At 34.4% G+C, this 13,952-nt stretch overlaps 1 protein-coding gene and 1 pseudogene across 1 annotated transcript; both read left to right on the top strand.

Moving 5' to 3' along the window:
• Positions 1–7,480: 7,480 nt before the first annotated feature.
• LOC116123433 (pectate lyase-like) lies at positions 7,481–9,328 on the top strand. The gene is made up of 4 exons (XM_031409206.1): positions 7,481–7,624; positions 7,708–8,448; positions 8,540–8,678; positions 8,771–9,328. Exons 1-4 carry the CDS (start codon positions 7,509–7,511, stop codon positions 8,990–8,992), a joined length of 1,218 nt encoding a protein of 405 aa, XP_031265066.1. The 5' UTR covers positions 7,481–7,508; the 3' UTR covers positions 8,993–9,328.
• Positions 9,329–12,023: 2,695 nt separating this feature from the next.
• On the top strand, positions 12,024–12,830 carry LOC116123368 (annotated as a pseudogene).
• Positions 12,831–13,952: the final 1,122 nt, after the last annotated feature.

The raw sequence follows: 13,952 nt of genomic DNA, 5'->3' as shown, positions 1-13,952 counted from the left end.
CCAACATAAAAAAAAAAAAAAAAAAAAAAAAAAAAAAAAAAAGGAGAAACCAAAGTGACTAATTACCTTACAATAATAATGGCAGATGACGAACTTGAAGAAGAATCACGGTAGATGAGGAACTTCGACGAAGAAGAAGAGCGCGGTAGATGAGAACTTCGAAGAAGAAGAAGAGCGCAAATGAGGAATGAAGACAAAGAACAGCAAAGATAGGGAATGAAAACAAAGAAGAAGAGCGAAGAAGAAGCGGGTTCTATGTCTGTGTTTTAATTTTAAAATTCCCCCAAATCTGTGTTTTGACCTAAAAGTTTTTTTTTATTTTTTTTTAATTTACAGTATGGACGGGCGTCCATTATATGTGTACGCCTGTCCAAAAATAATGGACGGCCATTCGTAGGTTATGGTAAGTGAACGGCCGTCCATAGTTAATGAACGGCCGTTCACTCGCAAAATATTTGATAATGGAATACGTGGCTGGTCTGAGTCACGGGAAACGTAATTCGGTGAAAGAATTCGGTGTATAATCCCGGTGTCCGTAGCATTATTGTTTAGAAATGCACCCCAAACTCCCATGCATTTCCAATTTTTTATAGTTAGTACTAAATAGTTTTAAAAATATGACCTTAATCTCCATTTTTTACTAGATCGTTAAATTATTATATTTAAAATTTAAGGAAATAATGTTTTTACTATTTATTCAAATTCAATCAATCTAATATTCAAAATCTGTAAACAATATTAAAAGATTAATATCTTTTTTGGAGTATAAATGATGAAATTATTGATAACCTTGAAGGTTTAATTGATGATTTTTTTAAAACCAACCGATACTCACTTAAAAAAACAAAAAACATAACTCGGGGATTATGTCGTATTTCTGAAACTAACATATACTTACTAAAAATAAATCAAACATACATGATTTACTATAGGAGTCGTCAAAAGAACCAATTGGAACCGAAATAGGCGGGTACCTAGGGTTTGGTTCGAACCGACTATCAACGGGTAGGTTCCGGTTCCAAATTTTTGGAACCGTCACTGTGCGTTTCGGTTCTGATTCCTACAGTTAGGAACCGGAATCGAGAACTGAGACTAATATAAAATAAAATTAAAGAGTATGAGGGGTTAATAAAAACTTTTGTAGAAAAAGTAATGTGAATATATTTATACAGTAGAACCTCCATATAATCATAATGTTGGGACCAACTAAATTTATTACAATGAGGAGGTTATAACTTAATAGAGGTGTAATTATAATAATTATTTTTTTATTAAAAAAAATTTCTTACTTTATAATGTTAGTGATTGATCTCAAGGAGGCAACAGAAAAATCACAAATTAAAACAGAAATCAATCACTTTCTACGCCAAGATCTGGGTATAGATCAAATTGCTTACAAGTTAATAAACATAAAATCTATTCAATATAAATCATAGTAAATAATCCATACAAGGATCAAGAACACATTACCAACGTTTGGAGGCTCCTTCAATACTTTGATTTCGCTTGTCGATTCAAGAAAAGAATCGCACAAACGTCGTCACAAAGATAATCTGTAGAACCTACTATAGTTTTGCTAGAACTAATAGAAGGCTTCAAGAATCAAGTGAATCAAAGAAAAAAAAATTTTTTGATTCACACACTATGAAAAAAGTGAGAGAGAGAAGAAAAGGTGGCTAGGGTTTTTCTTTTCAATCAATGAATGAAAAATTATATGTTATGTTTTAATTAAGTTTCACTTATATAATGTCACTTAATTAAAAACCCTAATCCCAATAAGAAAAGCCATAGACTCTTAAGTTAATCCATCCTCGCAACCAAACACACCCTTTATGGTATTTTAATTTTAATTGATTATTAATATAATTAAAATCAATTAATATATTATATCTAATATAGATATTATTATATATCATATATATATATATATATATATATATATATATATATATATAATATATATATATATATATATATATATATATATATATATATATATAACATTTATTATTACTAATAATCCATTTAATATATGCGCACATATATTTAATATAATCCCACTAATTTTAATTTTAATACTAAATTAAATACAGGCAATAACCTCAGTAAATTTAATTGCACTATGAGTACCAAAATACCCTTTCGTCCTAAAAGATGAAAATACCCCTTTCACAAAACGATTCTTAATATCTTCTATGTGTGTGACCCGTAAACTCCTTATCATATCGGCAGTGAGTAGTATCGCGATTAACACCAATTAATCATCTCACTACTCATATACCAAGATTGGCCCCTAGCAAAGCGTCATGGCCACCCGATAGATTCGGATTCAACGAAACAGCTACCTATCAACGATATGGTTACTATACAATCTAATCATTTCATCATCTGTTATCTCATCGAGACTGAAGTACATAAATAGTGTCAACCTCAGTTATCCTCGATATCTATGTGTTCAGTTACTAGACCAATGACCGGAATAATAAATTAGATTGGGCAACAACTCAATCCCACTGTGGCCATAGTTTTAGTGTCATTGTCATTCATTGAATTGCACCATGAGATAACTTCTCCCATACCCGGGAGTGATGAATCCTCTGTCGATCCACCATAGTCTTGATACACTCCTTGATGCAGTCAATCACTACCTTATTGACAACTCTGAATAGAACTGTGTTGGGCTAATGTCAAACTACACCAATCGATGTACAAAGCGCTCCAGTGACCTTAAGTCTAAGGATCACATGCACTACCATTCGTTAGAGGATTTATTCTATAGACACTAGGGTTACCATCCATATGGAATCCTTTGGTGGGTCTGTCTAGTGAACTTGCCTCTAGTAAGCACCCATGCATTGCACCAAGTTGTCGGCAAACAACCTTGACAAGTGAGATCAGTCATTGTCTTTTGACAGGGTCGTTCAACACTATGATAGCCTTACCGTATTATCTGTGTCCTTGGTCAAAATAATACTAGGGTTACGGAAGTTTCTAGAATGGCCACCATATGTGATAATTGGGTTCTCACTATCAAGATTTGAAACACTTGATACCCTCATCACGATTCTACCATCATAAGGACATATATCATTATATACACAATATAAGAGAATATGCCATTTTTATTGATAAATAAACATTTATTACAGAGTCAATTTTATAATAATTGATTGGCTCTAGGGCACCTACTCTAACATATAATTCATGTTTTAGTAGTATTAGGATTTACATTCATGTTTTAGTAGTATTAGGATTTCAATTCATTGTTTTTGTGGCATGAGGATAGTACAAAAATATATATCAAAGAGTTATTGCATAATTGAGTGATTAGATTTGACAACTTCACTACACTAATCAAATGAATATTAATGTGTTCCTCAATCATCCAAATGAATAACAAGTCATGTATGATTTAACTGAAGAAAAAAACATTACTAGAATTAGACAAGAAGAGAAAGGAGATAATCTTGAGGATGATAGTATGAAAATACCAAAAGTTTCGTATCAATAAGCTCTAAACATACTTGAGAAGTTAGATATATTTTAGCTTCAATAAGAATGTGTCTATGTTGACGACTTATTATAAACCCGTAAGATAAAAGAGGTGGTAACAACTTTATAGTATAAATCATTGTCAAACAACTTTAGATAAATATTTTATTTCATCTTAAACTTTTAATGTTACATATCATATATTTTTTGCAATATACATATAATTATTACTATGTGGAGGTAAGTTCCTTAAGACGAGACCTAGAAAAATTATAATTTATTACAATGTGAAATTTATTCTTATCTATAACTGACCCAAGTTGGGGTTAGAGTTTTTTATGACTATATGGAGGTTATTCCTATATAGAGTATCACTATAGAGAAATTCTACTGTATTTATATTTCATAACATTTAAAGTAAATTGGTTTGACTTTTGAGTATCTACCTTTACAAAGTAATGGAGTTTGTAATTTGTAATTTTATTTTTGTTAACAAGTGCCAGGTGGGGGGGTATTTATAAGTTTTTAAGGGTTTTTTTTCCATTTTAAAAACTTTTGGGGGATCATCGAATTTTACAGGGTACTTGGATCCGGAACCGTCAGTTTTAGTTCCAAATTTTAAGGAACCGTCGGTTTTAGTTCTGATTTCGGTTCTTTTAAAAAATGCAGGGTATCAGGAACTGAACACCCCTAATTTACTATATACAACACTTTGTTACATTATGACAAAATTATTGTATCAAATTATTTAATTTAATATCATACCATAAATAACACGTTAATTATTGTTAATTGATAAGACAGAATTTGAACATTAATTTGATTTCACAAGTCTTCCACATGCTTGAATAAAAATGGAAGGTGGATAAAAGAAAGTTACTGCAAACCTACAGGAGAAAGTGGATGACACTGGATGTAACAAGGCTCACCAGTCACCAACACAACACTTTTTTCTGCACTTTTTGAGCGTCTTAGCTGGAAGTACACGTGTTCAAAACTCCGACATAGCCAACCAGAAAAATCTAATCTATACCTATTAACATTTTAACACTTTCACATTTTTCTCATGCTCCCCTGCTTTTACTGTACACCTTGCTATACCTTACCAAACTCTTTTATGTCATTACGTCATGCTCAAGCTCCAATCTCCTCTTTCGAAATTTTAATCAGAGGCCCCATCTGATTCTGATCATGCCATACGTCACCGTTTGATGAAATACAAATATATGATGTTTTATAATAATATGGTCACACATGCATTATGCTAATCATTTGAACTTACACTTTTCAAATAATTAAATGAATAAACAAAAGTATATAGTAGTTGTAGATTATTCACGGTTGGATGTGTGATCCCAATAATGTTATATAGAAGTTAATTAAATATGACCACTGGGTATCAAGATTCCCTTAGTAACGGCAAGCAAATTGAGAAGAGTCAGCTTAAAAATCTGACACCCTCAATGTTTGAATTGTAGTGTGGAGAAATGTTTTCAACGACAGATTGGGCCCAAGTCCTTTGGAAAGGGCCATACCCAAGCTCTCCGGAGCCTCCCACGGAATTTTCTTCTTCATTAGGGACTTTGGTAATTTTTCGGCGGTGGTCCATGGTGGTTGGCCTGCTGTTGGCGGTGGTGGCTGGGTGACAGTGGTGGTGGTGGCTGGGTGGCAGTGGTGATCCGTAAATAATTTTAAATATAAGGACATTATTGTCCAAAATTTTAATCAAACAAGGGTAAAATTGAAATAGGATATTAATGTAAATTTATTTTAAAGTAGGGGTATTATTGTCTAAAACTTTTATTAATAAGGGATAAAATTATAACAAAAAAAGATAACTTTAGTAATCTCATAATACCTAAGAAAATAGAGGTAATCAAATTACCTCTGATATTACTAATAGTAACTACTATTGGTATTTGAAGATTATCGGTATCTGATATTACTTGACAACCAAACATGGTAATCAAGTAATATAAGATGACATTACCCTAATAATCCTACTTAACCCCCAACCAAACGCCCCCTAAGGATTAATTGAGGTTCTTATAAAATGACCAAAACATTCACGGTGATAAAAAAAAATAGCTGATTTTGTTTAATCAAAATTAAGTGGATTATAATTTTGTGAAGGGACAAAGGGTGTCGGTGGAACTAGTACAGCTGTACAAGTCCCTTAAATAAGGGTAGGGTGGGTTGGACCTCATACTGTTCATGGGGTAGAGGAACGCGACCATATTTGGTGCATTTACTTCGGCTTTTATACAAACACTTAACCAACTACATCACCATGTTTGGGTTTGATTTGGTTTTCCAACTAAAAACGTTTCCTTTTAAAATATGGACCAGGCTTTCCATCGGCCCATCTTAACAAATTTTCAGTAAAATATGATTGAAATAATAATAATAAAAAAAATGATGTGAGCATCACTCGCTATTCATGGTGGTGATCAAACATTTATTCAGAAGCAAACCATCACACATATACATATGTATTAGTTGGCTTTGTAATATAACAATAATACGCACTAATCTTATCATAATAATACAAAAGAATATTTAAGCTTTTATTTTTGTGTTTTAAGGATTTAACATGAATTCATATTATGAGACATCACACATGTATATTAACAAAAGGATATTACAAATATTGAATTACCCGTTGCTCAACTACTGACACTTGTAAATATTAATGGATATAATTTTGTGATTCTTCAATTTAGCAAAGAGTATAGTACTCTTACAAAGTTTGAAGTAGCATTATCCATTAATTGTCATATTAGTTGTCTTCATTTAATTAATTTGTGATTTTACATACTCACTCTCTCTATCACAATGTGACATGTCACTTTGTATATACATTTTATAAGTATAGTATTATTCTTTAATAAATCATGTGTTGCTAAAGTCAAAAGCCTAATATACTTAAAACGGGAAATCAGGATTATGAATACAAATGTTATAACAATATAAAATTTTAAAACCAAAAATCATTATCTTATAAAATGAACGTGTATAGTGTTCTATAATAGCCAATACTTTATGTTTCTAAGTATGTGAAGAAACAAAGACTTGATAGAGTGGTAGGGAATAGAGGTGTCAAATGGGCAAGTATTTCGGGCTTGATCCATAAATATAAGGCTCACTCAACCTTAGGCCCAATCAGTCTCAGCATGTGTTGACCATGAAAATTGATCACAAATTTAAAATTTTAAGTAAATATTTATTTATTTATATACTAAAAGGGGAAAATAACTAAAGCAAGGCCGAAAATAAAAAAAAAGTCAAAATTTCTCTACGTCACCTGCGGTAAGCATTTCCATGGGAAAGTCAACAAAGGGCCTCTTAATTTCTGCCTCATTGCAAATCTAAAGTCAACAAAGGTCATCATAGTCAAGAGCAAGTGTAGACAAATATTTCCACTTCCGAGAATTTTGCAAATTCACCATTCATTTCTGCATTTATCCAATTTTGTTCATACGGTAAATTAATTAAAATTAAAATTAATGACTTAATTCATGTTTCCGCTAATGTATAGATGAGTTAATTAATTAAATAAATTGTCCAAAGTAATATATATTTATGGTCCTAACCATATTTGTTCTGACTTATTAAACAAAATTCGCGAGTTAAAGTGAGCATGAACACATAATATATTTAAATAATTAATGAAATTAAAGTGAAAACAAGAAGTAATTAGCTGACTTATTAAACTGACATTCTAATCACACGATCAGATAGGGTTAGCTATAATGAAGAGATAAAATCAATTGGTGTCTTCAAAAATTGACGTGGAGGTTTGAATTTATTGGGGGCTTGATTAACTGTTTAAAACTACCACATGAATGCCCGCGCGCTATAAAAACCTGAAATTACGATGAAGTGGACCCAGAATGTTAATTAACAGAAGATTAATCACGCCAGCTCTCTCGGCGTTATTCCTTTATATAGCCCCACGCACAACTCTAACTTACTACCACCAAGCTCTCCCAAGAGAGAAGAAACACAAAGGAAAAATGTCAAACCTTTCAATCTTTCTTGTACTTTCCTTCTGCTCTCTTCTAATAATCCCAAATTTGGTTTCTTCTTCACCAGTTCAAGACCCTGAGCTAGTTGTACATGAAGTACACAGGTAATTAGTGCACATTACTCTGGTTAAAACCATGCTTAATTTATATTTGGTTAGAGTTAATTTGTAGTTGTTTCTTTTGACAGGAGTATCAATGCGTCTAGGAGGAACTTGGCCTATTTGTCATGTGGAACTGGGAATCCGATTGATGACTGCTGGAGGTGTGACCCGAACTGGGAGAGAAACCGTCAAAGGTTAGCTGATTGCGCCATTGGATTTGGGAAGAATGCTATTGGGGGAAGAAACGGTCGGATTTATGTGGTCACAGATTCCGGCAACGATGATCCTGTGAATCCGAAGCCGGGAACTCTCAGGCATGCTGTGATACAAGATGAGCCATTGTGGATTATATTCAAAAGAGACATGGTGATTCAGTTGGAGAAAGAGCTAGTCATGAACTCGTTCAAGACTATTGATGGTAGAGGTGCAAGTGTTCACATTGCTAATGGACCATGCATAACCATTCACTATGCCACCAACATCATCATTCATGGCATTCACATACATGATTGTAAGCAAGGAGGCAGTGGCAATATTAGAAACTCTCCGGAACATTCCGGGTGGTGGAAAGTATCGGACGGCGATGGGGTGTCCATCTTTGCAAGTCAACACATTTGGGTTGACCATTGCTCGCTATCGAACTGCCATGATGGACTCATCGATGCCATCCATGGATCCACTGCCATCACCATCTCTAACAACTACATGACCCATCATGATAAGGTCATGCTCTTGGGCCACAGTGATTCGTATACTCAAGACAAGAACATGCAAGTCACTGTTGCCTTTAATCATTTTGGAGAAGGGCTAGTTCAGAGAATGCCAAGGTAATTTATATATTATGTATTATTATTATTTATCAATGTTGCCAACTATATAGTATAAATATTTATAATGTTTTCACAATGAGTTTTGCAGGTGCAGGCATGGGTATTTTCATGTGGTGAACAATGACTACACTCAGTGGGAAATGTATGCCATTGGTGGAAGTGCGGCTCCTACTATTTATAGTCAAGGCAATCGATTTTATGCACCCAGTGAGAGATTTAAGAAAGAGGTAGTTATAAATTTATAATTACTCTCTCCATGCACGAACACTTTTACGTTGCAATCTTCTATGTCAAATTTGATTTTATATGTATAATGCAGGTGACCAAACATGAGGATGCACCGGAGAGTGAATGGAGGAATTGGAATTGGAGGTCAGAGGGGGACTTGATGTTAAACGGAGCGTATTTCCGGCAAACCGGAGCCGGTGCATCTTCAAGCTATGCCAGGGCTTCTAGCCTCAACGCAAGACCATCTTCTCTTGTGGGTTCAATAACCATGAAAGCTGGTGCACTCAACTGCAGGAGGAACTCTCATTGCTAATATTTAACAGCATAATATTAAGCAAGATAAATGGATGAGAAGAATCATTAGTCAGGCTGTTAAATTAATTTAAAGTACTTGCAGTTTCTTTAATCAACTATCTATAATATATAGCAACCTCTACTTATTGCTTTAAAGGGCGCTATCCAAGGATTTTACTGCAATCCTTGTTATATATATGTCAAAGAAAGCGAGCGCAGAAGTGTTGCTTTAAATTAAAGTTTTCAATTAATTTTCCTGTGTGTCGGTATTCATGCATGCTGCAATCACTCACTTTTGCTCAGCAAGAAAACAGCTTAATTATGTGTGGCTGCTTTATTTACTTTTGCTCTCTAATCGTACTATCAAATTATGATGGCGGGTTTTCCTGTTTCTTCAGTTAATAACAGTAAAAAAATATGAACATTTAAGCACTTCTTGATGGCTTGATGTCAACCGTTCTAGTGATGGTGCAACTTCTTCAATCCTCATTATACATATGCATTCACAATGGGCAACCAAGTCAACAAGATGTACACGAATACGGAGTGTAAAAGAGAATTTATACATGCATTGCATGGCTCAGAAGTCAGACCTCCACCCAAGTCTTTAATGGAAGAATCGAGGAAAAAGAGGGCTCAACCTCAATCTCACCTAACTTCTTTTTCCGTCAATCATGCAAAATCATCAGCAGGACACTCTGTGGGTCTAAGGGGAAGGGAACAGTAATTCTCCATGAACTACTATTAATATATATTTCTCGTATGCAAAAACATATACTCAGTTCCTAAGGTCTCCACTTGGAAATATTGTCAAGGCAATTAATCCCTCCAGTACTTGTGATTCCACTCTGAAACCTTAAGATAGATAAATCAATTCTATTTATAAAAGGGTTCCATGTCAGGATGCTGATATATATGATGACTTTCTCTCCTGCTTATTCAGCGCCTGGAATCTGTCCTGGAATTAATGTACACGTCTTTTGATTTATTATATATGCATATCCCAAAGAAATTAAAGCTGCACACCGAAAGTTATAAGTTGATCATCAATATATGTTACACAAAGAGCAACAGTATCCGTGTAAAAACTACTCGAGCTTTTGGGAAAGGAAAAAAAAAAGTCAAGATTCTTATAAATTGTGCGGTATTATATATCTTTGTTGTAGGTGATTTAGCAAGAAAATTACTTTATAAAAGAAAAAAGATATTCTAAAATTAATTAACTAAAGAGGTGAAGACTTTCAAGAATTTTTTTTTTTCTCTTGCGTTTTCACTCATCTTAACAACAGTCTTATTACATTATTAAAGGCAGGTATTCCATCTCTTACATTAAGTCCAATGAACATTCTTACGTTATACACTCAATGGGGAGCGGGAACCTTGAGTGCATCGAGATATGCTGATAATCATGCAAGACATGAACACTAGATATGTATATCGTACTCAAAAGGTTTCCTCTCCACAAGCATTAATCCCCAATTCAAACTCCACAGCTACTCTAAAATTAAGCAAAACATGCAATACAACAATATTGTCTTTCCTACACTTCCACACATAAAACATTGTATGGGCAAAAAATCGTCTTGGGCCTTATGAGGTCCAAACATGAAACATCTACTACATGACCCAAGACCATAACTAAATTCCAGGTGGGCCTACGTCAAGGTTTATGTCATGGGTCAGACCCATGACACTAACCTAGCCTATCCAGTTTGGACCATCCAGATTAGGCCTCATCATTAGCCCACCTAAGGCCAGGCCTTTTGGTCCGTTATATCCTCTAAGGGTTCAGAATCCCACTAAAACCTTAATACATCTACTTCTTATTTGGGTTTTATCCTAATTCACCCAAGATCTTGCATCTTATGTGAATTAAGACTCTCAATCCTACAAAGGTAAGTAAATCAAGTTCTTTCTTATTTATTAGAACTCTGTCATTATGGACTCAGAGTCTAACTAGGATTCAAAGATCTTATGACCACTATATAAGGAGAGGTCCTACCTCTCATTAAGGATCCATGATTCAATACCACATGCTTGCAATCAAAGTTATTGCTCTTGAGAACTAGCACCTTAGCCGTAGCTCTATTCTCCGATTAGACTTTGGTAAACCCTTCATTCCCTTAGCCCTCACGAAATAACCTCATTCAACCTTACTAACTTGAGCATCGAAGTACCTATAGTAGACACCATATCGGTGTTTTACGAAAGCTTCGTGCTTATCTTCTTTGTGCGTAGGTTCAGTAGATTGTTAGTGGCCTCAACTTTACAAGATCAGACCTTATTCCGTAACCGTAGATTTTAACGTCTACAAAGTGCATTCACCACAACCAACCATTTCAAACCTCAATTCATCCAACACATAAGAGTTATGCAAAACACAAGCAACTATACACATATATACATATCGCATTCAAGATACCTTTCCTATCACAACCAATTTAATATACAATTACATTAGATTACAGGGGTTACATAAACAATACTATATCCATTCAAGATACTAACAAATACACGGGGTTACAATACATTACAATATATATACACACGATCTTCTTGCAGTTGGGCATTTGATACCTTTGTTTAGTAGTGCTACATTAATTCTTATGTGGGAGTTCATTTGGTTTAGAATTTAGTAAATTCATTTTTTTTAATTATAATTTAATATTACTTATTAGAGGTGGGCATTTGGGACTGGAACCCAAAAAGCCCACCCAGAAACCTAGGCTTAGGACTGGTCTTCGTGAGAACCGATCATAGGGGGTCTAGTCCTAAAACTCGGCCCAAACTGTGGAGGAGGGCCTGAGCCTTGGTTTGGGCCCTCCTCCAAGGCCCAGGCCCAAAACTTTATTTCATTTTTTCAAAATGATCTTTGGAAAATTTCCAAAAAACCCTTTTTTTTTTTTTTCAAATTTATAATAAATATGGGGGCTAAAAAAATGTTACAAAAAAAAATTGCATTGAGCATCCAATGGTCAATTTACCGTTAGTTGCTCAATCAACGGTCAACTGACCGTTGTAGCCAGTGGTCAGGTGACTGTTAAGAGGCAATGCAGTCACACATTTGGGTTGACCATTGCTCGCTATCGAACTGCCATGTGGACTCATCGATGCCATCCATGGATCCACTGCCATCACCATCTCTAACAACTACATGACCCATCATGATAAGTTCATGCTCTTGGGCCACAGTGATTCGTATACTCAGACAAGAACATGCAAGTCACTGTTGCCTTTAATCATTTTGGAGAAGGGCTAGTTCAGAGAATGCCAAGGTAATTTATATATATGTATTATATTATTTATCAATGTTGCCAACTATATAGTATAAATATTTATAATTTTTTCACAATGAGTTTTGCAGGTGCAGGCATGGGTATTTTCATGTGGTGAACAATGACTACACTCAGTGGGAAATGTATGCCATTGGTGGAAGTGCGGCTCCTACTATTATAGTCAAGGCAATCGATTTTATCACCCGTGAGAGATTTAAGAAAGAGGTAGTTATAAATTTATAGTTACTCTCTCCATGCACAACACTTTAACGTTGCAATCTTCTATGTCAAATTTGATTTATATGTATAAGCAGGTGACCAACATGAGGATGCACCGGAGAGTGAATGGAGGAATTGGAATTGGAGGTCAGAGGGGGACTTGATGTTAAACGGAGCGTATTTCCGGCAAACCGAGCCGGTGCATCTTCAAGCTATGCCAGGGCTTCTAGCCTCAACGCAAGACCATCTTCTCTTGTGGGTTCAATAACCATGAATCTGGTGCACTCAACTGCAGGAGAACTCTCATTGCTAATATTTAACAGCATAATATTAAGCAAGATAAATGGAAGAGAAGATCATTAGTCAGGCTGTTAAATTAATTTAAAGTACTTGCAGTTTCTTTAATTAACTATCTATAATATATAGCAACCTCTACTTATTGCTTTAAAGGGCGCTATCCAAGGATTTTACTGCAATCCTTGTTATATGTCAAAGAAAGCGACCGCAGAAGTGTTGCTTTAAATTAAAGTTTTCAATTAATTTTCCGTGTTGTCGGTATTTATGCATGCTGCAATCCACTCACTTTTGCTCAGCAAGAAAACAGCTTAATTATGTGTGGCTGCTTTATTTACTTTTCTCTCAATCGTACTGTCAAATTATGTGGCGGGTTTCTGTTTCTTCAGTTAATAACAGTAAAAAAATATGAACATTTAAGCACTTCTTGTGGCTTGAGTCAACCGTTATAGTGATGGTGCAACTTCTTCAATCCTCATTATACATATGCATTCACAATGGGCAACCAAGTCAACAAGATGTACACGAATACGGAGTGTAAAAGAGAATTTGGACCTCATACTGTTCATGGGGTAGAGGAACGCGACCATATTTGGTGCATTTACTTCGGCTTTTATACAAACACTTAACCAACTACATCACCATGTTTGGGTTTGATTTGGTTTTCCAACTAAAAACGTTTCCTTTTAAAATATGGACCAGGCTTTCCATCGGCCCATCTTAACAAATTTTAACTATAATATGATTGAAATAATAATAATAAAAAAAATGATGTGAGCATCACTCGCTATTCATGGTGGTGATCAAACATTTATTCAGAAGCAAACCATCACACATATACATATGTATTAGTTGGCTTTGTAATATAACAATAATACGCACTAATCTTATCATAATAATACAAAAGAATATTTAAGCTTTTATTTTTGTGTTTTAAGGATTTAACATGAATTCATATTATGAGACATCACACATGTATATTAACAAAAGGTTATTACAAATATTGAATTACCCGTTGCTCAACTACTGACACTTGTAAATATTAATGGATATAATTTTGTGATTCTTCAATTTAGCAAAGAGTATAGTACTCTTACAAAGTTTGAAGTAGCATTATCCCTTATCTGTCATATTATTTGTCTTTATTTAATTAGTTTGTGATTTTACATACTCACTCTCTCTATCACAATG

This window comes from Pistacia vera, unplaced genomic scaffold, assembly GCF_008641045.1.
Source record: "Pistacia vera cultivar Batoury unplaced genomic scaffold, PisVer_v2 Contig142, whole genome shotgun sequence".
In the NCBI taxonomy this organism is placed as follows: Eukaryota; Viridiplantae; Streptophyta; class Magnoliopsida; order Sapindales; family Anacardiaceae; genus Pistacia; species Pistacia vera.
This window is presented reverse-complemented; position numbering and strand designations above follow the sequence as displayed.

Excerpts from the sequence above, each read along its gene's own strand:
- LOC116123433 (XM_031409206.1), top strand. The coding sequence starts at position 7,509 with ATGTCAAACCTTTCAATCTTTCTTGTACTTTCCTTCTGCTCTCTTCTA. Across the intron at positions 8,449-8,539 it reads CTAGTTCAGAGAATGCCAAG|GTGCAGGCATGGGTATTTTC; the intron begins GTAATTTATATA and ends TGAGTTTTGCAG. Across the intron at positions 8,679-8,770 it reads GTGAGAGATTTAAGAAAGAG|GTGACCAAACATGAGGATGC; the intron begins GTAGTTATAAAT and ends TGTATAATGCAG.